Here is a 25,077-nt window from a genome sequence, read left to right as displayed (position 1 = left end):
GATCTCTTTACTGGAGTTGACCAGTAACTATGTTACATTTACACATACACGTAGCCTAGCCAATACATTTATGAAATGTAACCCATATTTGACAAAAATAATCAACTGAGCAAAAGGCTGCTAGGAACTGCTATTTGTGAATATCGGACCTGTAGATAAATAAATTGTATAATGGCCAATGGGCAGTGTTGATGTTTCAAAAACTTCCAGACTTGATGGGTCAACAACTCAAATGAAGTGTTGAGTACTGCGGGTACATGGATAGGTTACTGAACGGGCCTACCAGGCCCAGGCCATGGACCCAATGGCTCAGGTGGCCTAAGACTCTGTGTGAAGTCGCTACTATCTGATATCTCAGTCAAATAACACATGTTGTAATATGTCTTATTAGGGTCCCTCAGTCATATACCATGGGTTATATGTTATTCACTCCTGATATCTGAATGGGGCCCCTCAGTCAAATAACACATGTTATGCTATGTGTGATAATCATGCTTTGTAATTGCCATGTTTTTTCACAGGAAGATGCCTTGAATCTGATGATAGTTATGCCATATTTGTAAGTCTCACTCTGTCAATTTCTTTCCACAAAACGCGGCATGCCCTTGAAGAGGACCACCCTACATAGCCGAGTTATCAACTTTCTGAGGCGGGCAGGGGGGCCCTTTTCACGTCTGTGCCCAGGGGGGAAATCAAACACTGTGAGTCAGTGTGGGCTGTGCTCAATGTAAAGCTCTGCCCATATTGAGCCCAGTCCCGATCTGCACACTGCAGCCAGGTGAAGGGGTTAATCAAGGAGCAAGGGGTAGGCTACTTGGTTTTAGGCAAAAGCCATCTGTGCCTGCAATAAATATAGCACAGATGGAATATTGATTCAGCGAATATTGTTCAGAGATGTAGCTGTTCAGAAAATCTAGAGCGCTCCACACAAAATCTGTGGTGTGTTTCTGAATCAATATCCCATCTGTGCTATAAAAAACTATAGCCTACTGAAAATCATTGATGTTATCAACAATGAACAATTAGGATATTTATTGTGACAAGTTGATCAAGACGAAAACAAAAATCACCTCTAGTCTTTATTGTAAATCATAATGCAGGCCTAGGAATTGGGCCTACTGCCCACATTTCAAAGGGCCAAAGGGGCTGATTCATAGCTTGTTTTCTTGAATTGTGTTTCATTTTTCCCCCTTACTTGTATTGAACACAATGGTGTGTCTTCATTATTAGACTGTGCTCATTAGGGAAATTTATTTTATGTTTAACCTAGGAAAACTCATTATTTTTCACAGACGCTCTGACGTCGATATTATTGTTCAAGAGTTGTGGGTGGAGCTTTGGGGTGGAGTCAATATACGTAGACTAGTCGCACGGACAAAGGCCAAAAACAAGTACGCCAGCTAGCAGCCATTTTAGGACTGTGCAGTGGAGGTAACGGCCGTTGGATAACTAGCTGTCCGTGTGTTATATTTAACAGATTATTGACGTAGTGTCGAATTTGCCGAAAGTGTGCTTAACCCGTGATACAATTTTATTTTTTAAAAGAAAACGTCGTTTACCAAGTAGCTATGTCTCGGGATCGGTTCAGAAATCGTGGAGGAGGATTTCAGCGTCGGGGTGGCGGTGGCCCAGGAATGAGAGGAGCAATGGGTAGCCCACATTTCAGAAATCAGAATCAACCTTTTCAGAACCGTGGACCTCCTCAACCTGGACCAGCTCTAACGAAACAACCTAACGTTAACAATCAGGCCAATCAACCAAATCAAGTCACTCCTCAAAAGCCACCAGGGCCTGTTGTTGGACAACCTGGCGTCCAAGTACATCAGTCTCCCATCGCTCCTCAGAACAAAACACCAACGCCGCAGGCCGGCAACGTTAATGCAAATGCAGGCCCGCCGAAGATTCAATCGCCTCCTCCCGTTAAGAAAGACTTTACTTCTCCACAGAGCCATGCAAACAACAAAAATCAGCACAAACCAGGAGCTGGTAACGACCATAAACCAGGCCCTGGTATGAACAAGCCACAACCTAACGTTAACGCCACCCAACCAAAGCCTGACAACGACCAGGGCGACCAGCCTCATGTAAGTTAATGTGACTTTAACAGTGGTAATGCTAATGAATCATCTGTTTAGGTTGAAATCAGCCAAGTAGACATATGAACAATATAAAAAAATCTAATTTATCGTTGGTCTATCTTCCGACATAAGTTCCAAGTTACCGTAGCAACATTGGCATTCTTTGTCTTGTGAACTGCGTAACATTAGCTGTCGATAGCATTACGCTAACATTTTTTTTTTTTTTTTTTGCTAACGTTAGCACTACCTTGCTAGCATTAGCTAACCTGAAACTCATTGCCTAGCAGCATAGATATATATGTCTATGGCCTAGCAGTCAGTGGTTAATTTTACTTTCCCATGTGTTGGGATGCCTATCTGTTAGTAAAAAAACACCCGCTTGTTTATTGGCACGTTGACGGCAATATTGAAATACTTCTTAAATCTACCCTTTAACGTTAACACTAACGTTTTAGTGTTACGCCAGGCAATGCTAATTAGCACAACGTGCTGCAGCATTGTCGAGCTAAGAGTTGTCCTTTGCTGACTGGGCCGCCATTTTGTGTTTAAAAACTCGTCGTGAAATGGCAACATGCTAATTTATACAACCGGCAACGTTAATTGACATCAAAGTGTTGCCAGATATTTATTTTCCCCATGTTTCGTCTTATCGGTAGACAAAATTGCAGGCTAAAACCACACTTTTTAGGCACCCGACAGCGTGGCTTAAATTATTAACGTTACATGACCTACTTAAGAGCGACTCGTTATTTTTGAGGTGGATGAATCATTTTACTGTTATCGGTTAGCATTGTTGTATTTAAAGGTGGTTAATATTGATGTTTCTTCCATTACAGGAATTGAAAGCCACGTTGTCCTTGCTTCGAAGACCCGGTGAAAAGACGTACACTCAGCGATGCCGCCTCTTCATTGGAAACCTGCCTAACGATATAACTGAAGCTGAGTTTAAAAAGTTGTTTGCAAAATATGGGGAGCCTAGCGAGATATTCATCAACCAAAGCAAAGGGTTTGGCTTCATCCGACTGGTAAGATTCGTTAACGTCTGCATTTAAATGTCCTTTTGTAAATAACAGAAAATACAATGAACTGTAAAAATGGTATTTAATATATTTTAATGTTATCCCTCCCAGGAGTCGCGGGCTTTGGCTGAGATTGCTAAAGCAGAACTGGATGATGTGCCGATGAAAGGACGGCAGCTTAGGGTGCGGTTTGCTACACACTCTGCTGCCCTGTCTGTGAAAAACCTCTCTCCTTTTGTGTCTAATGAGCTGCTGGATGAGGCCTTTTCTCAGTTTGGATTGGTGGAGAGAGCAGTGGTTATTGTTGATGACCGTGGAAGGTCAACTGGCAAAGGCATTGTTGAGTTTGCCCACAAGCCTGCTGCTAGGAAGGCCATTGACCGCTGCAATGACGGCGTGTTCTTGCTGACCACGTAAGGCTATATTTATGTATATTATAAAAAATATTTATTTGACTTGGAAAGGATCTTTCCTAATTCATTGTTTTCTTTTCCTCTCTCCAAGGACACCACGCCCAATTGTTGTGGAACCACTTGAACAGTATGATGATGAGGATGGATTGCCAGAAAAACTTGCACAAAAGAACCCCAAATATCAGAAGTAAGGGTCATGCATGTTCACCTGTGTGCTCCAAGCCATCTTTGTGACTGCCTTTCTGAGTAACTATATAGAGAAGATACTAATTCATTTCATGGGCTCTTAACAGTTGTAAGCTTGCACTGTATGGTGCTTAGGGTGTGTATTAACAATACTTCAGACTTTGTAGGTCTTAATGCATAAGGTTTTTTCCCAGCAATCTACTGACTAATCCATGTCCTCACAGAGAACGCGAGCAGCCTCCCCGCTTCGCCCACCGTGGCACATTTGAGTTTGAGTACTCCCAACGCTGGAAGTCTCTGGATGAGATGGAGAAGCAGCAGCGACAACAGGTTGAGAAGAACATCCGTGAGGCACGGGAGAAGCTGGAAAGTGAAATGGAGGATGCCTTCCATGAGCACCAGGCGAACATGCTGCGCCAAGGTGCGTGGATTTCCAGTTTGACCAGACATTGATCATTTAGCCTTATTTAGGACTAAACTAGGTCTGGCCTGCACAAGATGTCTGCGTTGAATTCACTCCATAAGGCAATAGTTTACCACTTGTTATCTAAGCTTGGGTATCCATATTTAATCGATTATGTTCATTGATTCTGATTCCTACGGACTACTCATTTAGATTCATAAAAGTAAAAACAATTGTTAAGAGTAAATAAAGATGGGTATAGTTATGATTTTATCATGCAATATGAAACTCATTATTTTCAATGGCTTGCACGCACAAGAGCTAGTCTGCTACTGCGCCGAGCAAAGCGCAGCCGCATTCGGCATTTTGCCTCCTGCTTGTGCCGCTTTCAGAGTTAACCATGTTCAACTTTGACCGCGGCACGCTGTAAATCAAAGGTATTTTGTGCTGAGCCCGACTGCAAGCACAACAAATATCTTTGGGACGTTACCTCCACCAAGAGCAACCTAGCGGTGAGTGTGATGTCCCCCTAAAATCATGAAGCTCAGTTACAGGACTTCATATTTTGACAGTGAACTACACAAGTTTTAATTTAGTGTCCTACCGTGTAGGTCAACATGAGTGGTTGCTTGCTGTAATGTGCATGCCAATGTTTTCGACACACAAGTGTCCCTCCCCACAAGCCATTTGAAAGTGCGAGAGCCATACATGTTCTGGAAAGTGACAAGAATGTTAGAATGAAGCAACGTTACACAAATACTGTTAGCAGCACCGTCAGTCTCTGGTCTTAATGATATTTATGTAGTTCTGCTTGTTTCTTGTCGATTTTACTCTATTCTAATATTTCAGTTCCGTACCCTAGTGTTATCTGGCCTGTTATTTTGCAAATCAAGCCTTAAAAGGAATACTGAACACGTAAACAGGCCATGTTTAAAGGGACACCAGGCAACTTTTTCGCGTTAATTACTCATCTTCGTAAGTCGGTATATGGTTAAATGACTCATTACAGGGCGAATGAAGACTCTCTCGCCCACCCCTACTGCCTGTAGGAAGAATATCCCGCTTGCAAGTTCAGTGTGTCTTACCCGCCGACCAAAGCAGGATCAGTTTACATCCTGCATACTGCACAGAGGCAGGGTAACGAAACGCTAGTGATTGTTGCAAACGTGTGTATAATGGCAGAGCCAGCGAAGAAGCAGCGAAAACCCTTGACGGAGGATGCAAAGACAAGGAAAAGAGCTTCAGACAGAGAGGGAGTTTCGTAGAGAAAAGTCATCAAGCTTGCCTGGTGTTCCATTAAGTCTGAACTAGTGTTTTCTTTTTCACAGATCTGCTGAGGCGGCAGGAGGAGCTTCGCCGCATGGAGGAGATGCATAACCAGGAAATGCAGAAACGCAAAGAGATGCAGCTCAGGTAACTAAGGGATTAGACTTAAACTTATCGAATTGTGCCCATGTATCTAGATGCGAATCGTATTGTCTTTTACATGAGATTCACACCCCTAATATGCATTCATGGGAGAATCCAGGGGAAAGTGGGAGTTTAGTGTAAAATGATGGGAGGGGAAGAGTAAAGAGCGCCTAATTATGTATTCCGCTGTATGTACTAAGACTGCTCCTGAAAGCGCACATCTATTCTGCGCCTAAATACTTCCGCCTTGTAAAAGCAGGTGTTAATCCAAATTGCCGTTCAATGCGTCAATAAGAGAACCTTTCAAAGACAACAGAATCGCTATTTAGAGCACCAGTTTTTGTGGTGAAAGTATTTGTACTACTAAAAGCAACCTTAACCTTCGTTGGCCTTTTGAATGTCTTACTTTCACATCATTCACTTAATGATTTAGATTAAGTGTTAGTATAATTTGTATTTTTGTAATTTGTATTTTAGTATATTTTTATATATTGTGTATATAACTTTATTTAGTATAATTTGTATTTTAGTATATTTAGCATATTTATCTTCTACTGTCCTTATTGCTTAGTTGTTTTTATATTATATACTTTAATCACTCTTTCTGCTGTTAAAGAATGTGTTTGTGTTGTCTGTATGCTGCTGAGACCTTGAATTTCCCCTGGGGATCAATAAAGTATATCTGTCTGTCTGTCTCTGTCTGTCTGTCCCTACTTGCTAGATTTGACCAATCTTCCATAGCCTACGTGCACAAGTAGTTTGAGTAGAACTACTGATCTTCATTATCTCCCTGCTTGTTTACATCTAATCATGTATGGTATTATTTCATGATCGCTAAACGTTTGATTCTTTTTAATGTTGTCATCAGTTAACTTCATTCAACTGCGCTTGTATGTAGGTGCTGCCATTCAGTTGTGGGCGTTCGTAAATTGCGTTTATGGGCGGAGAAAAGCAGAGAAAGGCGCTTGAGGATTGAGCGATTGATAAATACGAGGGAAACTTGGGTCTGACAGCGTTCGCAATCTGCGGTGTGTCCATGACTCCGATAACGCTACGTTCGCAAATGTACGTACATCTGGCCCCTGAGTGACCAGTTTGAAGACCTTGACCACTTTTCCTTGCAGACAAGAGGAAGAGCGCCGAAGGCGTGAGGAGGAGATGTTGCGGCAGCGAGAGATGGAGGAGCAGATGAGACGCCAGCGTGAAGAATCCTACAGGATGGGAGGCTTCATGGGTGATGTAAGTTTCACCTTGAATGTACTTCAGGTATATGTTTCAGACTAGATGGGAGCATTGAGATGCTCTGGCAGGCTTTGTTGTGGCAATTTAATTGACTTTTTTTTTTTTTTTTTTTTTTTTTTCTGTTTGCAGAGAGAGCGGGAGATGAGGCTGAAGACGGGTGCTGGCATCTTGGCAGGTAAGCAGCCAGCCCTCAATTATCTTGATTTGGAAATGGTTAACACCCAAGAAGACAACTAAAATTGAAAAAGAAGACAAAAATTGTTTTCAGATTTCCTATTCGCCATTTTCCCAAATGTTTTATTGCCCTGTTGCCCTGTAGAAATGTACACATCCTTTGTCCATCCTAATATGCCAACTTTGTCTGAGGATGCCAATTTTATGGCTTATTAAAAGACATTAAGGTTTTAATGTCAGGACTCAACAGTTTTTTTGTTGTGAGTAAAAATGTCTAAATGCAAAAATATTTAGTTGCAAGTAATTTTCAAGTGTTAATATCAACCTATGACATCTTCCACATAGAAAAGCATTGAAGGAAATTGACAAAGAAAATGTGAATAGGTAGCGTGGCTAGTAGCCTAAAGAAAATACTAAATTTAAACCTGTGGCTGGGTAATATTGAATGACTGAGATATGAGACCTAATAGTGAGCTCCCTTTATCAGAATGTATTTTCTAACCTGCATTGGACAATCAAACACAATGTTTGAGTCATTTTCTTATTACACTGCAGGTAAGCACTTAAGCAAAAAACATTGTCCTGTTTAATGACACTGGGACTTGATGCATCATTCTAGCTAACAATAAATTACATAATTACGACATGGTCTCTGAGTGTCGTAAAAAAACCTCTTCTGAATTGTTATTTGAAATAAGAATTCTGTTATGGTTATTACAATGCCAGCCAATCACTGTTTTATTTTTTGATTGAAGTTGCATGCCTTTTGGTCAGATGTAAGTGTTGGTACACAATGTATTTTCCAGTGTAGAGCTCTTAGGTTTGTCTACCTGTGTCCAGATGTTTATGAATCTTTATCCTTTTCAGACACTCCCTTTGGCACACCAAATGCGAAGTTCTTGGGTGGGCTTGGCTTCGATGGGGGCATTGGCGGTGCTCCATCTGGTGGACTAATGGGCGAAATGGTAACGTATCCCTTCATGGGATTTTTTTTTTTTGGAGTGTGTGATTGAGTGAATGTTGCTTTCACTTTTCATTAGTGAAAGTATTTGAGTGAAGCTTCTTTAACTCTTGGCTATATCTGGATGCAAAGCCAGTAGACCTTTATGCTGAACTCGGCCTGTCACTCTACATATAGTCTTTGAGAGTACACTGTCCAGCAGTCAACATCAGTTCCTCAACTATGTGGTCAGTTCAGTGCTGCAGAGCTGGTCAATCTGTACTAAACTCTTGAAATGCTGTTCTGATTTTGGTATTGTCAGCGATTTTGTAAGTCCTGTCTGGAACGTGAAGTGAAGACAGGCAGGTTTCACTTTGCACTATGTGCATCTGGACTAAGCCCTGGTTTTCAACTAGTTTCACCATCTTCACACTGTTTGATGTGAAGCCCCTTAGCTACCACATGGAATGGAGTGGTTTGTATGTGTGTGGACAGAATGTTCTGTGTACTTATTTTTACTCTGTAGCGATGCAACATTTAATCCTGGAAATGTGTCTCTAGAAAGTCCACTTTGGAATGGACCTCTTGTGCAGCAGTGTTTGTAATTCCTCTGTAGCGTTCTGTAGTATACAAGCTTTGAAGGGCGTTAGTGCAGGTTGACACAGTTTGCAGTACATTTTTAGTCCCCTGTGTCCCTTTCAAAGGGGTAGACTTGGCATTTGTTTTCAGTTGAGGAACTTGATGTGACTGCTTATGTTGTGTACACCTCAGTGGCCCTGTGGCTGAAGTACCTGACAAATTTAAGGATGTTCAGAGATTGTGTTAAACCTTCTCTGTGTTCGTATACTAGCCTAGTGGATGTAAGGGAGTATAAAAGTATGACCAAGCAACTTGACTCGCCTGAAACAAGTGGACAAGTTTGATTGAACTGCTAATTGCGTTAGATATTTACGTTTAGGTTGTGTGGTGCATGTAAAAAAAGTCAACTATACAGTAGTGCCTTCATTGATTAGTATGTTGTTCAAGGTTGATTACCACACCATATCATTTGTCAACAAGGCCAGTTTTATTTTTTACTTTTGTTTGTTTTCTGGATTGACAGTGGCACAACTATGAAGTTAAGAATGGACGCTCCATGGCATAAGAGCGTTTCACTAGTATTCATCTCTGAATGTTTCATCACAGAATTAACACTGAACACTGACTTTTTCTCTTTTGAGTTGGGAAGGCTGTAGTGCTGACAATGGAGAGAAAATGAATGACTGTTTAATTCTTGATAGAAATAAGCCAGTTTTGTGCTAAATAAAGCAGGCTCCTGCTTTTGGCTTTTGCTATTCCTTTTTGAATGGACAACCGGTGACCAGGATTTTTTTTTTTTTTTTTTCCCCATTTGCTTAAGGTTCTTAACAAAGAAATATAAGAACTTACAATGACCTACTGAGGATGTGCAGGATTGCAACACAAACCGATCTGTCTTTTTTGAAGCCCATAATACAGCCATACTTATACAAATATACATATTATGGCCCATAGGCTACACTACACAGCACTGAACCATCAACTGACCTCTGTCTATCTACCAAACTGAGTTCATGAACCATTCCAACCGTAGTTGCCAGTTGTCTCATCTGAAGTTATCTTTTTTGGTGTTCTATTTCCCTGTGCTTTCCTATTAGCCACACCTTGTTTTAGGATTTAGCAGTTATTCACATACTGTTTTAATTATTTGAAGCATACACACTATGATCTACCTGATGGGAGTCATCACATTTTTGTGTCGAGTCATGATTTGCCCCCAATTACAGCACCATGTCTAAAGTCAATTGAAAGTCCATACATTAGTCCTTGCCACTGGTTCTGCTCCATAATTGGAACTATGTCTGAATTTGGCTACCTGAGATACTTTATTAGTATTATTATTATTATTAGTATTATTATGATTTACTATTATACTACTTTTTTTTCAGTATGACGGAGCAAGTAGTTTCGGAAACAAAAATCCCTGTATATTACACTACACCTCACATTTGTAGCGTGTTAAGTTTCAAGAGTTGATATGTACAATCGGCCGGAAAAGTATTAAGTATTTGCAGGGTTAAGGATTGTAGTGGTTGACACCATCAAGAACTGATGGAAATAAGGCTGACTTACTTGAAACATTTCAATCTTTTCCATGTAATCTGATGTAATCTGGGGGTTTTCCAGCTTCACCTTCAATAAGACGTTGGATTGTTCTAGAATGATTTAGCTACCCTTTTCATAAGTCACGCTTGGTCACCTACCCATGCACTATATTGCTTAAATCAGTAGCATAGACCAATATCCTAATAGTCCAATTTGTAGCTCTTGTTGAGTGGCCAGTCATGGCTAAATGTTATCCATGGTTAAGGCAAATTCAGACATTGTCCAACTAGCTGAAGGACCAGCTGAGCTTTTATTTATTTATCAACACTGAAGTCAGTAAATTACACGTTTTGAATAGGTATGATGATCAGCAGTGTGAACTGTATTGTGAAGGCTTCTGTTGGGGTTCATCGCTGTTTTTATCGTGCCCTTGAGCTACCTCAACTATAACTGGAGTGGTGGGGTTTCAAGAGACATTTTTGTAGTTAAAAAAAAAAAATGTATATCTTTTTAATTTTTACTTCAACTGAAAGATGAAGCATTTTTATGGTGTCTATGTAAGCCCATAGCTCCAAACTATGAAGTTGCCAGCATTACTGATATTGGGTCAGTAGTTTTTTTTTTTTTTATTTTTTTTTTTTTTAACCAAGATAATCATTTCTTAGTGGACCAAGTATAGGATCGTAACAAAAGCCTTGCTGAATTAACATGGTGCTTAAAACATAAAAGTTAATGAATTTATCGAAGAAAGCTAACAGACAGATGCCATCTTGCGCTGAGAGGCACATCAAAGGAGTCCTCATTCAAAGAAATCTGAAAGTGTCTGGAGAATGACAGACCTCTAAGCTGTATGGCATTAGGTCTGTCTTATGAAATGCCTCCATGACTCTTGGAGCAAGCTGTGATTTAGGACTTGACTAACAGAAACATTACCCTCTCTTCCTTTTCTATGTTACCTGTGGCACCTGTGGATCGACATATTGGAACTGTTTCTACCAACGTTTTCCTTGGACTCCTGCAATTTTATGTTCTTTTATACATTCAAAACCCTGTTCTCTTCGGCCTTACAAATGGACTGCCCCACACACACACACACACACACACGCACACCCCTAAACACACACTTGACCACTAAACCCTGTGTGGTTTGCTGAACTGAAATGTAGCGAAATGAGCGCTTCCCTCAGGGAGGCCCGGGAGGCCCAAGAGGTATGGGCCCGAATAACCCAGGGTTTGGGCGGGTGCGCGAGGAGTTTGATGGGCCTGCCAAGAAGCCTCGGTTTTAAAGCTATTATCAGTTCTTTTTGATAAAATGCGCTTTGTCTAGAGATTGAGTCATAATTTGCTGTATATGAGGACTATATTACATTTTAAGCTTGAAGTCTTGTCTGTTTTGTGGCAAAGTTCCTTTTTTTGCATTTTATGTTGTGCTTGGATAGATGGAAATCTTTAAGAAATTAGTGGTCATTTGACCTGCCCTTCCCCTTGTCATGTCCCTCCACTATATCATGCTCTGTGATGTGACGTGACGGTATATTTCCACTTACCTTTCTATGGTTGTCTTTTGTTTTGTGCCATTTAACTTTTGAAGTAAACCCTGTAACTTCACAATAAAGAGTACAGACGGTTATTTCCAAACATTCTATGTTGGTTTTGGTAGTTGTGCTAATGGCTAACTAGTTATGAGGCACAGATGGGAGGGGGGCGTGCTTTCATAAAACTGATCCGTGCAGTGGATTTCAGCAGCAAAAATCCTATTCTATACTGTGCTTTGGCATGGTAGTTGGATGGGTTTGACGAAGAGCACAACAAGATTGGAGAGGAATTGATAAATTGCACAAAACTTGTTCTAACAAAGTATTTCAATAGTAGGCCTAGTTATCCCAAAATTGTGTAAAATGAATTGTACAAAATTGTATAAAATTATTTGTAAATCAAAACAGAATAACGTTGTAGATGACAGACCTAACCGCTTGCCTAAACGACTATAGGCTAAATTTGAATTGATGAAATGGCCTGTTTTTAAACATCACAACACTTGATTATATTATTACTCTTGGCACGACTTGGCATTTCTTTATGGTGACATTTCAATATTGTATGCACTTAAAAGAAACTAGCCTGAGAAAGTAACAACCCTTTTGTGTTACTTCCTTCTGCTAAGTAGTCTTACTGAAAGTCAGTACTAGCTTGGAAGACCCTTTAATCTATAGACAGTAAAAGGGGCTACTGCCATCACAGATTCTCGCAATAAGAATTGGGCTAAATGAGCTGTTTTGTCACCTTGTACATATAAAACAAAATCTAAAAAGGCTCCTTTTATAGTCCTGTAGTTTAAAGAGCATTAGTCTGTGGGCAATTGTGAGGTTTAAAAAAACTAAATAAATGTATCAGTTGAAATAATGCCAGACATGGAAATGCTTCAAACAATGAACACTAGTCAGTGTGAGTTCCCAAACTGGACTACGTAATGATAAATGTGTTTCTGAGAGTAATAAAGTATCAATGAGAATTTCGCCTGTCTTGTGTTGTATTTTGAATGTATGGGTATAACTTGGACAACTAGAAAGCAACAGGCATGTCTACCATGAAATTGAAATTATGGCAGTAATTGGTATGGAATGGCTAAGTTGGGGAAGGTGTAACTCTGCTCGTTTTTTGCGTTGATGGAGCTTGACCACCTCATACAGACTTGAAGATCCTGTCCTATTGTAGCCATACTCGCTGGTGGAGCCATCCATCCACTGATTTTTTTTTTTTTCCAATTTAGTGTAATTTAGCATTTAATAGTTCAAAGGCGCACATTTGATTACAGGCCTGCCTAGATGGATATTGGATGTTTACATGGAACTGCTCATGTAAACCAAGTGACAAATGTCACAGCAACTGCTTTTACAGGACTATACAAAAGAAGTGGAAGGTGATTGCTATGGCTGTTGCACCAAATTTGAATACTAAGATGGAATTATACAGAGCAACTGTCTGGTTCAGAAATCCGAGGGAAAAGATGTTGAACTCCTAGGAAACTAGGAGTTTTCAACCGTAGGCTTTTTTTTTTTTTAAAATAGCAGGGTCAACATTTAAAAAAAATCAGTGCGAAATAGAATTAGACCTGTATTCAGCTTTACAATGCATTCTTGTGGGGCAGGAATGCACATCAACGTGAAACGTTTGTTTTGCCACTGACGGGCTCATAAATGATATTCTACGTCTTACCACATTGAAAGGATCCCCATAGAGATACACCTGTGTTTACCTCAGTAGCTGGAAATGAACTGCAACATCCTGTAACATCAGTATGTTTTGAGCACAACTTCACAACAACTAAGTATTCTTAGCAAAAAGCGCTCTGCATGGTAGGCAAAACTTGGCCTACATCTTTGTAAGTTACGTGTTCAGATGAGCATTACAAATTATTTGGTAGGAATGTGAGCCGATCAGTGTTTATTGTTGAGCAGATATTTTATATTTCCAGTGGATAATAAGGTTTGGCGCATGGAGGCAATGATTAACTTATGGATGATGAGGTGTTTGGGGTTTGTGTAATCTGCCTGACCTTGGGTAAAAATAAACATAAATGCACAATTTTACACTTAAATTGCAAAAGGAAATTATATTAGAATGCAATAAATGCAAATGCCATTGTTTAACAGCTTCTTTTTTACTTTAAACTCATTCTCTCCTGCAAACTACAGATTTCCCAAGCCATCTATGACTGTCAACTTGTAAGGCATGCAACACATACAGTGTGAAGATACTTTTATTTTGAAAATAAATTTTATAGGCAAACACTGAAGCAGGCTTTTCCTTTGGCAAGAGTTTACAACTACCGAGGTCAGCTTTGTAGGCTGGTTAGTGCGTGCAGCTTGTTGGGTTACAAATTAAACTGCCCAACAACCTTGCGTAAGTTTGTGAATTCACCTAAGCGCCGTGTCAGCTGTAGCTTACATTAGAAACCGCACTATATAGCCTGTTTTTACCATTGCAGATACATGGATTGATATCAAAACCAAGTGACTCTCTAACTTGGCCTACGTTTTAACACATTTTACAAATTATTTGCAATAATTAACATGTTAATTTTGACAGCACACAGGTCTAGGTATAGCTAGGCTTTTGTTAAATTAAGTCTTCAATGTAGTTCATCCATCTCCTATTCTTCCGATACTCAACAGTCTTAACTGCACAGCACTAACTTGCAGGTTTGTTGTGGGAAGTGAGTCTCTCTCGCTCTCTTTTTTTGCCATGGCGGCAAGATTTTTGCTATGGTGCAAAAGCTGCAACCAGCAGACACTGCTATTTCTTGTGACAGTGACTGCCCTCGTCATGGTATTGTGCCTTATTCATTGTACAAACTGCCCCTACCTGTGTATAACAAGGCAGCAAAAAGAAATGTTTCTCAGTGTGGCTGTTTAATCACAAACTTCAGCCCTGCTTTAGGGAAGTTAGTATTGCTAGTTAAGAGAAGTGCTTAGATCAGCTATTGTTGCCGGTCAAGGTCGATGCTACGGAAAATTTAATTTAAAGGAACATGCCATCTTTTTGGGACATGGGCTTATTTGCGGTCTACCCCAGAGTTGGATAAGATGATTCATACACTTCTGTTTGTGTGTGCAATAAGTCAGACCCCCTTAGTCTAGCATAGCGTGGTTCACTGGAAGTGCGTCGCATCAGTTGGCCTGTATGTAGCCTATAACAAAATAGGAGCTATAGGCTAACTGATGTAACCCTCTTCCAGTGAGTGAGTCTTAACATGTATTTGGTCAGACATGTATGGTGTTGTGGATTTTAGTTAGTTTACATTAATAAGAATAACAAATATGGATTTGTAATTTCTGTGCACACCATGTAAAGCATAGCATAGCTTTCCTCTATACATCCACACTATGTAAAGCATAGTATAGCTTTCCTCTATCACTATGAAAATATAGAAGTTACTAAAACTGAAATACAGAGTTGCTCATAATAAAAACCACTTAATGATTTACAGCCATTCCCCCTGCTAATGATTTGTACATGAGATCTATGCACCAATGCTTACTCAAACCAACAATTTTATCTACGAAGCATAAGTAAGGGAATTTGCCACAATGGTTATGGTATTTAGCAGATGCTTTTGTCCAAAGTGACATACACATAATACAGTTACATTTACATGCTGGTCTAGTTGCGGTCAGTGAAGATGAGCTCAGTTTTTTTAGAGATTAGGCCGAAGGTGGCGATCCCTCATCCAGACTGAAATATCCTTAAAGCATGCAGAAAACGATGCCCTCGGAGTCCTCAGGTGGGAATATAGGTGAAGTTGAGTGTCGTCCGAATAGTCAAATCCATGGGAGCGAATGGTCTCACCTAAAGAAGTGGTGTAAATAGAGAAAAACAAGGGCCCTAATACTGATCCCTGAGGCACACCGGTGGTGAGGTCATGAGACTTTGATACCTGTCCCTACCAAGACGAGCTAAAAGAACACACTTTAAGGTAAGATTCAAACCAGTCAAGAGAAGAGCTTTCCCAGAAATTCCCAGTTCAGATAGTGTAGAAAGGAGAATATCATGGTTAACAGCATCAAAGGCGGCAGATAAATCTAGTAGAATTAATACTGATGACTGGGCAGAGGACTTAGCTACTCTCAATGCTGGTCACAAACAATAATGGGCATGCACTGCTGGAACACTTTACAGGACCAAGAGTTCCACTGTGTTCGTTCAGCAGTTTGTCACTAAGATTTATTGAATTATTGGCAGTAGACCCAGCCCATATGTGTGTTCAGTTTCTTCAATGGATGTGTCAAAATGGGAAAATGGTCAAAGCCCTTTTAAGTTTGCTGCCAGACACAATAGTGTCAGTGGCATTTGAATTAATTTAAATGATTTGTTTGTTTTGTAAATTATCATTAAATAGCTTAACATTATGTATCTTGTAGATGTAAAAGCATCATCCATAGGCCAATCAGTGTAAAAGTCAGGAAAAGCTTGTCTTGACCGTTTCTCCATAAATGCCTTGTAGTTTTGAAGCTTTTTGGGAGATATGTGAACTGAAATCTTCAGCTCAAGGAGAAGTTGCTGTAAGCATTCCATGCTATGGGACTTGCTTGCCTGGTGTAGAAGATGAGTAGAGCTGTGACTGTAGATTACTCAGATGTCCACCTGGATATGTGCTGGCCAACAGTCGTTGTGGCAAAAAGGACCCTCAGGTAACCCTGATTTCACATATCTGTGTTGTGTTTGGCTTTCTGTGCGTTTTTGTTTCTCTTAACAGGTGAATCACGGAAGTTTGTATTTCTGCAACATTTGTTTCAAATGAACCAAATGGTCGTACCCGACCCCACTCCTCGTCTGTGTAGTCGGCGGATTCTTCCTTTGCTCCTTTTGCAACCATAGAGGTGGATCAAACCTAAAAACTAGTTAGTCAAACTAGTTGACTAGTTAGGATTTTTGTTTGTTCCAATTTCAACACTACTATTGAGCCCTTCAGTTTGAGCTACTCTTAGCATTGTGCATTACTACACAGAGCCTACCCTGCAAATGGACATTAGGATATGAAGGCATCTGTTTACTGTAGGTGCTGAACTTTAAGCGATGTCAATGTCTTGCTTATCTGTGTGACTACAATAATTGCGAGACTTGCTCATCTAGGCATTTTCTTGAGAATTACTCTAGGCTTTAAGAACTCTAAGTGAAAACACATAAAATATGTTACAATCATGTATACAGAGTTTTAAGAATCCTGTTCATGTTAGCAAGTATAGTATTTCATTAATGATATATGCTTTTCCCTAATTGGGCTATATGGAAAATGCATGTGTTGAGTCTTCCATCATTTATCTTAATTGAAATCCCAGCATGTAACGTACAGGAGGTGCAGTTACCAGGATCCCTCGTTGTTGTCTATAATTAAATCCATGTTTTGTTCACAGGTATGGAAATTAATGTTCACGTTTTCCTAAAGTCTCCAAAGGCCTCTGTAAAACCATGGATAGATAAGACATTTCTGTAATCGTCTGTCTGAAAAGGCAAGCAAGTTCAAGTAATTCACTTGACTTGCTTTTGGTTAAATACTTCACTACTTATGGAAATCTTGCCCCCTGCAGAAGTATTCTCAAAGATATGACTCGAGTGCACTATAGAAAATTGTTGAAAGTTGGATTCTTCAGCAGCTTAAAATGACTACTTTTAGAATTTGCCAAATCTTTGCTTCTGCAACTTCCCAAACAGCAATTACCTTAAACTCCTATCTATGTCAACCAGAGCTGCAAATCAGATTTTAAAAGCCAACCTTGGGTTAGAGTGGCAAAATTATCAGTAGCCTCATCAAAATACCAGGCAAAGTGTACTTAGTTACTCGAAGGGTACTTATTTAAACCCTGAGTTGATCGAGACAGAGGACATCAGAACATCTTTGTGGCACACCTTCTGTGAAGATCATTGTAAAGCATTACAAGTACAGAGTTCTGAAGTCGGCTGCAACATTACCAACACAGTTTTGTAGTGTGCATAGTACCATGTCAGAAGACCGTTTGGCTGTCTCTTTCAGCCCATTGTAAGGACACGCTCAAGCCTTCGGTTGTAATTCATCTTTTATTTTGCTTTTCCCAAGAATCACAGGAATGTTCTGAGTACCTCTTCTGTGAATAAGGTGCTACAAACTTTTTGGTCCTTCCTTGGATAAGGAAATAGTACAGAACAGTACAGACCAATCACATTCTTCCTTTTTCCCCTACCACTATGTTTGGAGTGCCTTTCACTGGGTAGTTCTCCTTCAGGACTGTGTCACAAGGGGTAGGGATTGAAAACCTTTACTCAGGAAATTGGACACACTCGATGCATCTTCTGGCCAAATTTGCAGGACCGAACAAGACTAATGAATCTGTTGACCAGGAGCGGTTCTAAGATGGGGGGGCCGACAGGGGCCAGTGGCCCTCTAACACTGACCCTGGCTCCTGCAGTGGCCCCTGTGCTACAATCTCTTTTCAGTAGGCTATGTTCTGATGTTCACTCAGGTAGGTTAGTTGATTTTCTCTAAAAGCCACTTGAAACTGGGCTTTCAAGTCTAACACAAGTTGTCTTTGCTTGCGCCGATGTAGCTTATAACTTATTTTTGTACATTATAATTTCATTTATGAAATTAATTTAAATCTAATTTATTAAATTATAAGTGATTTATTAAATAAGTGTTCATCTGATGACTGGATCAGTTAATTCTGGCTACATGCAGACTCGTTAAGTCAAAACACATACACACCTAACCTGAAGATAAACCTCTCAAAATGAGTGTACAAGTTCCAATTCTTGCATGGCAAGGAGTGTTATCATATTATTGTACGGTAAGGAGTGAGAATAACCGAATGACTAAACTCATGCAGCACATTGCTTTCTGCCTAACTGGTAGGCTATTGATTCCTTATTCATACAATCTAGGAAATCAGTGATCGACTGAAATAACTGCAAGGAAGGGGATTATTATAGCATTAGTTGACTTCAAAGTAGTCTAATGCCATATCAACTATCAAACTCAGTGCAGTGATGGAAGGATTACTATTCAACAGCGCAAAACTATAGAGAAAGAAACCAGCAGTTTATATCATGTGAGTGATGGATGGAGAAGAGCCACCAAGAGATGACAGTAAAAGGCCTGGTTTGAGGCCTTCTCAAGTGAGGGTGAAGCCATACAGGTCCTGATAAATGCTATTCAGGTGATTTTAAAGATAATGTGGTGATGTTATTTGTAGTCTACACCTGATATCTCTCTCTTTCTCTGTCTATCCCTGCAGACACACGTCACTGTCAGACACCCACAGGCACATCTAAAACTATGTACTATGCATGTTGTCATGTAAATAGAAGACGTGGCATCTAATGGCCCATTTTTGCTTATAAAAATTGTCTAATGACCCACCCCCCCCCCTTTTTTTTCCCCCAGGGGAGAAATTTTCATCTGAGCTGAAACTTGATAGCCCTGCATTTATTGTGAATACATTTAGAAAATGAGATGTAGCCTAAGTAACTTCACCCAATAGTACTCTGCTGCAAATACTGTAAGGGTAAATCCCTTGTTAAATTGTTCCGACACCACTAGGCCATCTTGTTTTTTTTTTTTTTTTTGTATTTTTTTCATGATCCTAACGTTTCTTTGTAGAAAAAAAAGTATTTTTTTTTTATGCTCCAATGAAACAGAACTAGAAGTTTTGAACGCTTAAAGACCGTCTTCAAAGACTTTTTCGTCCTGGGTGAGCAAAACCCTACTACTACCCCCTACCCCCACTGGCCCTGCTGTAAAATTGGTCAAGAACCGCCACTGCTGTTGACAATAGCTAGAAAGCATGTTTGTTGTTTTTAAATACCAAGCGAGTGAACAGAAGAAGGCAGTTTACCGTATATGCTAAAGACAGACTCAAAGTTAAAATGTCTCTATAGAACAGGTAACACAGGCTATTTCAGTGTAGTAGAATAGAAATTCCTCCCTACAGATGACCATGGACGTGCAGGAAATCTGCACTGGAATCTTTTTCTTTATTTTCATAGACATTGAAATGCAGTGATTGTATATTGATATCTTAAATATCATAATCCCACAACAAAAAATCAGATTTTATAATTTGATAATTAAGTTATACTAAAAATGTGTGGGTTCCTTTCCCTGCATAGCTAACAATCTTTGTTACACTAACTTAGTTCTCTATGTTTTCTGGTAAATTTATTTTACCCCTCAGTTTCAAGTCTTCAGCTGTAAATGCTACATTCGGAGGGGTAGATCACCACTACCTCTTGATCTCCAAAAAAAATCGGATTTCCCTACCCCTACATGCAAATGGAAATTGGGACCTTTGACTCCTTGTTCCCATTTGGAAATGAAGCACATCTAAAACATTCCTCCCACATGTATGATCTCCTGGCTGTACATTAAACAATGTATATTCAAAGATGGACAGCCCCAGAGAAGAACATTGGTCACACTGATACTGGAACTGACAAGGAAGTAGTTTGGTAATCCTGATACAGTAATCTTACTTTCACCATTGAGAGATGAGATTGAGATTGAAAATAACTATTAGACTAATCAGCACCAGGGTGATCTTGCCCAGTAGGAAACCCAGTGGGAAAATTTAGCTAAATAGTTAGCTCCTTGACTTCACCAAGGCAGGCAACTAAGCAACGACCCATTATAGCAAAAAACGTGACCTCAAAAGTTCGACTATGTTTAATTTGTGTCACGTTTTTAGAAGCCTCACATTTTTTTTTTTTTTTTTTTTTTTTTCAGCTTGCGGCCCATTTTTATAAACGCAAGGCACGTAACGGTCAGTCACAACCTTACACTAGGAAACAATTGAATTTGAGTGCCTGGAGGTGAAAAAAAGTGTCCGTCTGATTGGCCCCTTAAGTAGTCGCCCAAATCTGTGAAAGCCCCATAGTTTATAGAATATTGTGATTACAATTGAGTTTTAATGAGGCTTTTCTTTGATTGTCAGCCAGTTAGTTAAAAGCACTAACTAAACCCAAGCTTGTGGCACTGGTGCTTTGTCAAGGACTTCACACAGGGTTTGTCTTTTAGTACACAGGCCTGATAATACACATTACACAGCCCTGATTGCAAGGCGTCTTCACAAAAGGCTATAGATTTAGCTAAAGACAGTCTTAGATAATTCATGGCACATATGCTATATGGGATATCCAGCCCTATTAGGTTTATTCTAGTCTAGCTTTCTGTATCAACTTGTTCTCTGAAAATGCAAGACTTTTCCATAATTCCACAGATGCCACATACGTAAGCCCACCTGTCTGTCAAGCTCTCCTCACCTTGGCTTTCTTCGTTTGGTCTTCAGGGCCTCCGCTCCTCTCAGAGGTCTTGTCTCCTCAGGCAGAAGTGTGTGTGTGTGTATTGTGTGTTGTATGTGTGCCGGCACGTTAGCTGTGCGGTAGGAGGGTGCAGCTGGCCGATTGCATATGGATGAGGATGAGTAGTGCTGGAGAAGTCAGTGGACTGTAGATGCCAAGACTTGTGTGCATCACCAGGTGTTCTTACAGATCAGCATAAGAGGTAAGTCTTCTCGTCCCTGTCTCACATAAAAAAAAAAAAAAAAAAAAAAAAAAACCTTGACTTAGTAACAGTGCAAAGTCTTCTGGAGTAATGATGGGACCATTGGCACTTCTGCTATCACACTTCTGAAATGGATTCACAGTGCAGAACATTGTGTGTCCCTGTTGGGGCATGTATACCTTCAACTGTGAAGTGGATCAAGTCAACTTTTGTCAGTGAATTCAGCTGGTGTGTGTTGATGCTGTATTTGGTACTGTGTGATGTGATGTGATTTCAAGCAGCTTACAGTTCCATTTCATGTGACGGGAACTCTTGCGCTTGGTAAAGAATGGTCGGATTTGCACCAACGTAAACATTTTGAATCGACCTGATGCGAGTTCAATGAGGATGGTTTTTCCAACCTTGAAGCAGTTGATGTTTGTGGCGTTTGAGTTGGTTTTGGAAAGACAAAGTAGTTGTCATCCATCACTCCTGTATGAGGCAAGTAACACCTTCCACTGTCACTTTTTGAACAGCCTATTCTATATTCCTACTGTTTTGTATGAAATGGCAAATCCATATGACTCGCCTCATAAGAATTTCACTGACACAAAACTGAGACATCTATAGATACCCCTAAGCTATGTCAAAGAAATTACCTTTTGCAATTGGATGTCTCGTGGGGCAAAGAATGAATGTATATTTTCACAGCAACAGCCTTCATGACTTGATACATCCCACCTCTGACGTTAAGATTTATTGTGTTCTGAACTTACAAAAGGTCTGAGTAATTTGTCTAAGACGTAGACAGAACTACTGAGCCTAAACAAAGTGTCTTCTGTAGTTCCAATTCCAGTACTGTAAAAATTGGAATTGTGGAATGTATGTGTACTGGAAATCAGTGGCAGCCATAAATGAATGATTTTATTTGGAAACATTTGTGGACAAAGCCCAGCACGTTCTGGTGAAACGTGGACACTCTTTTCCACGCAGTGATTCCAAATTATTTCATGTCAAGCCCCCCTATTCACAAAGGATAAAATAATTGCCCACCCTCCCCCTATCAAATTGGTTTGCCTTGACCTTTTTATTTGTTAACATTTATGTTTATCAGCGATGGTCAGTTGTATGAATAATTAGGCTACCTATACCTCTGACACATAGGCTAAGCTATAGGTCTTGGCCATATTATGCATCGAAACCTGGTTCTAATATGGCATCGGTGCTGACTCAAACGGTAGTAGCAACATGAAATAACGACGTGGATTTTTGTGCCTCATTTCGGTAATATTTTAAAAAATGTTTTAAATGCGAGGCATCACTGCATGTCATGCGCCATCTAACGTCTTGCTCTGATAGCACCACATCCAGATACAGTTAGCTAAGATACACTAGATGTATAAGCTGTATATGAGGGTTGCACCACATAGGCTAGTGGACAGTATTTGACTTTAAAACATATCACAAGTTCTTGTCAAAATCTAGCGGTAACTACACACAAGCTAACGGCTATGAAGCATCAACAGTATACTTTGCACAATAACCTTGCTAATGCGCTAACTGGCATCTATTTGAAATGTTACCAACAAAGTTGTAATGTGAACTGTTTTGCGGTGTGTTCTGAACAACATAATGACATGGCATTAATCTTTCATGTGCATGAGGCCCATATAGCACCACAATGAATGTTAATGCTATATTTTTGCTTGCAAAAATATAAATATGTAGGTTACAATCATACCTCTGCATTGATATCCCTGAGCTGTCAGAGCCTACGCAACAATCTCTTTTATCGCTAATGAAGCTGCTCTGACAGGGCAACTAGAGCGTTGTTAAAATGCCTACTAGCTTTAGACCATTTTATTGTAAAAACAAAGTACCGGTTCAGGCACTGCTTTGACACCGGCACCTTTTTAAAAGTATTGATTTAGCATCGGTATTGGATAAAACCCAAACGATACCCAACCCTATAAACCAGTCACCAGAAATGCACCTCTGTAAAGAAAACAGACTACAGGTCTAATTATGTACACTCAACCATTTTTTTAGGCTGTTCCTAATTACTGTAAATATCTATGGAGACAATTGAGACCACTAACTTTGCGGTTTTAGAATCTCAGAATTGAAGGACCTACAGCTTTAACTCTGATACTGTGCACTCTTATCTCTTCCTGCTCTTCCTTTTTTTTTTTTTATATTCAGTTATCAATACACTGGCAGTGTTCTGCAGAGGTATTGTGCGATACTCTGGACTGCACAAGCCTCTGCCCTGTGTGATCTTGAGCCTAGCATCATAATTGTCAGAAATATGACACAAAGCCCTGAAGGTCCTGAAGTGTTTTGCCAGTGAGCATGGACCAGCCTGTGAGCTTTTTTGGAGGTGTGTTTGTACAGTAGGTGTGTTCGTCTTCTGCACTGTGATCCATTTCATTTACAATGCCCCATGCGGAGTCCCTCGTCTCAGTTGCTGTACATTGACTCCAAACCAAGCTGAGGTGTGATGCCAGAAGTGCCCGTCAGGGAAAGCAGGCGGTGCTGTTGCAGAATCGTACAAGCGAAGAGTGATGCGGTCCTGGCACGGGTATGGCAGTAGAACCGGCACCAGACTACTTGAGTTCGGTAGGGTTTGCCTATGATGGCAGACTTGTGTATATGCATTCTTGCTTCAGCGTCTGAAGATGTCAGTCTCAGAAGATGCCAGTGAGACACAGAGCCCATCAACCCTGCCTGTAAATTGGCACGTTACTGCCATTGGCTGTGCGTCAGATTTCCTCCAGTACATTATACAATGCTCTCTACTCCTACTGCCTACCAAATGTGTACAACACTACTGTGTGTTTACGTCCACTTCACGGTCACACTTTATATGTTGTAACACATCCTGGATGTAACCTTGGGCGTTGGCTATTGGACCAGATACTGGTAGATAAATGCTGTTACTCTTAAACTAAACCATTTTTGTAATTTTCTTTTCGGTTGTGTAGTGGTTATTCCTTTTAGGGAGTTTTGGCGATGAAGTTGACCTTTTGAATCAAACTTTACTAGCTTTAATTCTGATCTAAAGCAATGCCCATGTACTAGCCTGCTTAATAGATTATGTGCACTGCTTGGAGAAGATGGTTATGTTTGGAATAAAATAATTTGACATTTAGCTTTAGGTATAATTATTTATTTATTTTTATTTAAGTTTTTCCACATTACTACTTAGCATGTCATTCTTGAGAATCAGAACATTTTTTAGACCTGATTTCAATTAGATTCCGGTCATGATTTACAGAAAAGCGCTCGCCATTATGTGTCAGGAGCAGCAGCATGTGAATCCAGTTTAGATGTACGATTTCCTGCTGCTGCTGACGAGCTGATTACATTTGTCTTTTCGGCATATGTTTAAGGCAATGATGGACGTCTTTACCAGTATCTGGGCCAACAGTCTCACACTTAACCTTAATGCATGTTTATCCTCTTGTTTTCGTTTCCATTGAATAAGGTCTAAATCACATCAAATGACCTTGTACATTCATGGACATAAAGTGTGCTGTTGAGTGATGGGTTTGCTCTGCAGGTCTGTATCTGTGTACTGATTGTGTTTCTTTTACCACAGGGACCTTTGGCCATTGAAGGAGGATGAGCCAGACTGCGCTGAAGTTACAGGTGTGTTAGACTCTCACCATAGAACACGGTCAGAACAATATGGACACAAGTTCAACTTTTTCAGTTATATACACCTGACATTTTTACTGCCTGTTGCAAAGACGTTTCAACATATTTTTCCCCTGTGTGTGTTGGTTAGTGTTAACAGGTCCTCTGAAGAAGCAATATGGCTGTCCGTGTAAAGTCATTTGCCACATGGTTGTGATGCTGAATTGAACCTGAGCTTGGTTCAGGTGAGTTAAATCCTTGTCCATCTTACTGCTTTGTCTTTTGCTTTGCTTTGGCAAGGCTCATATATTTTCCTTATTCCCTTCTCTCTTTGGTTCAGTCAGAGATGGGCATTTCTGATGGAGACTGGACAGACGAGGAGCAGTGCCATGAGACATTGGATTTTTCCCCGAATTCAATAAACAAAGAAAAAGTGAA

At 40.1% G+C, this 25,077-nt stretch overlaps 1 protein-coding gene across 2 annotated transcripts; it reads left to right on the top strand.

Annotated features, from left to right (window-relative positions):
* Positions 1 to 1,379: 1,379 nt before the first annotated feature.
* Positions 1,380 to 25,077, top strand: sfpq (splicing factor proline/glutamine-rich). Of its 2 annotated transcripts, XR_007191981.1 has the most exons (12): positions 1,381 to 2,084; positions 2,915 to 3,103; positions 3,209 to 3,510; positions 3,602 to 3,697; positions 3,921 to 4,117; positions 5,428 to 5,512; positions 6,634 to 6,748; positions 6,881 to 6,926; positions 7,793 to 7,890; positions 24,602 to 24,651; positions 24,791 to 24,884; positions 24,980 to 25,077. XR_007191981.1 is itself a non-coding variant. In XM_048229320.1 (10 exons), the coding sequence occupies exons 1-10, from the start codon at positions 1,569 to 1,571 to the stop codon at positions 11,273 to 11,275; spliced, it is 1,764 nt and encodes a 587-aa protein (XP_048085277.1). In that variant the 5' UTR covers positions 1,380 to 1,568; the 3' UTR covers positions 11,276 to 12,501. The 2 variants fall into 2 exon arrangements, 1 of the variants encoding a protein (XP_048085277.1); XM_048229320.1 differs by lacking the exons at positions 24,602 to 24,651; positions 24,791 to 24,884; positions 24,980 to 25,077 and adding an exon at positions 11,156 to 12,501 and having other exon boundaries at positions 1,380 to 2,084.

This window comes from Alosa alosa, chromosome 20, assembly GCF_017589495.1.
Source record: "Alosa alosa isolate M-15738 ecotype Scorff River chromosome 20, AALO_Geno_1.1, whole genome shotgun sequence".
NCBI lineage: Eukaryota > Metazoa > Chordata > Actinopteri > Clupeiformes > Clupeidae > Alosa > Alosa alosa.
Note: the sequence above shows the minus strand (reverse complement) of the source record. Positions and strands in the feature narration are given on the sequence as shown.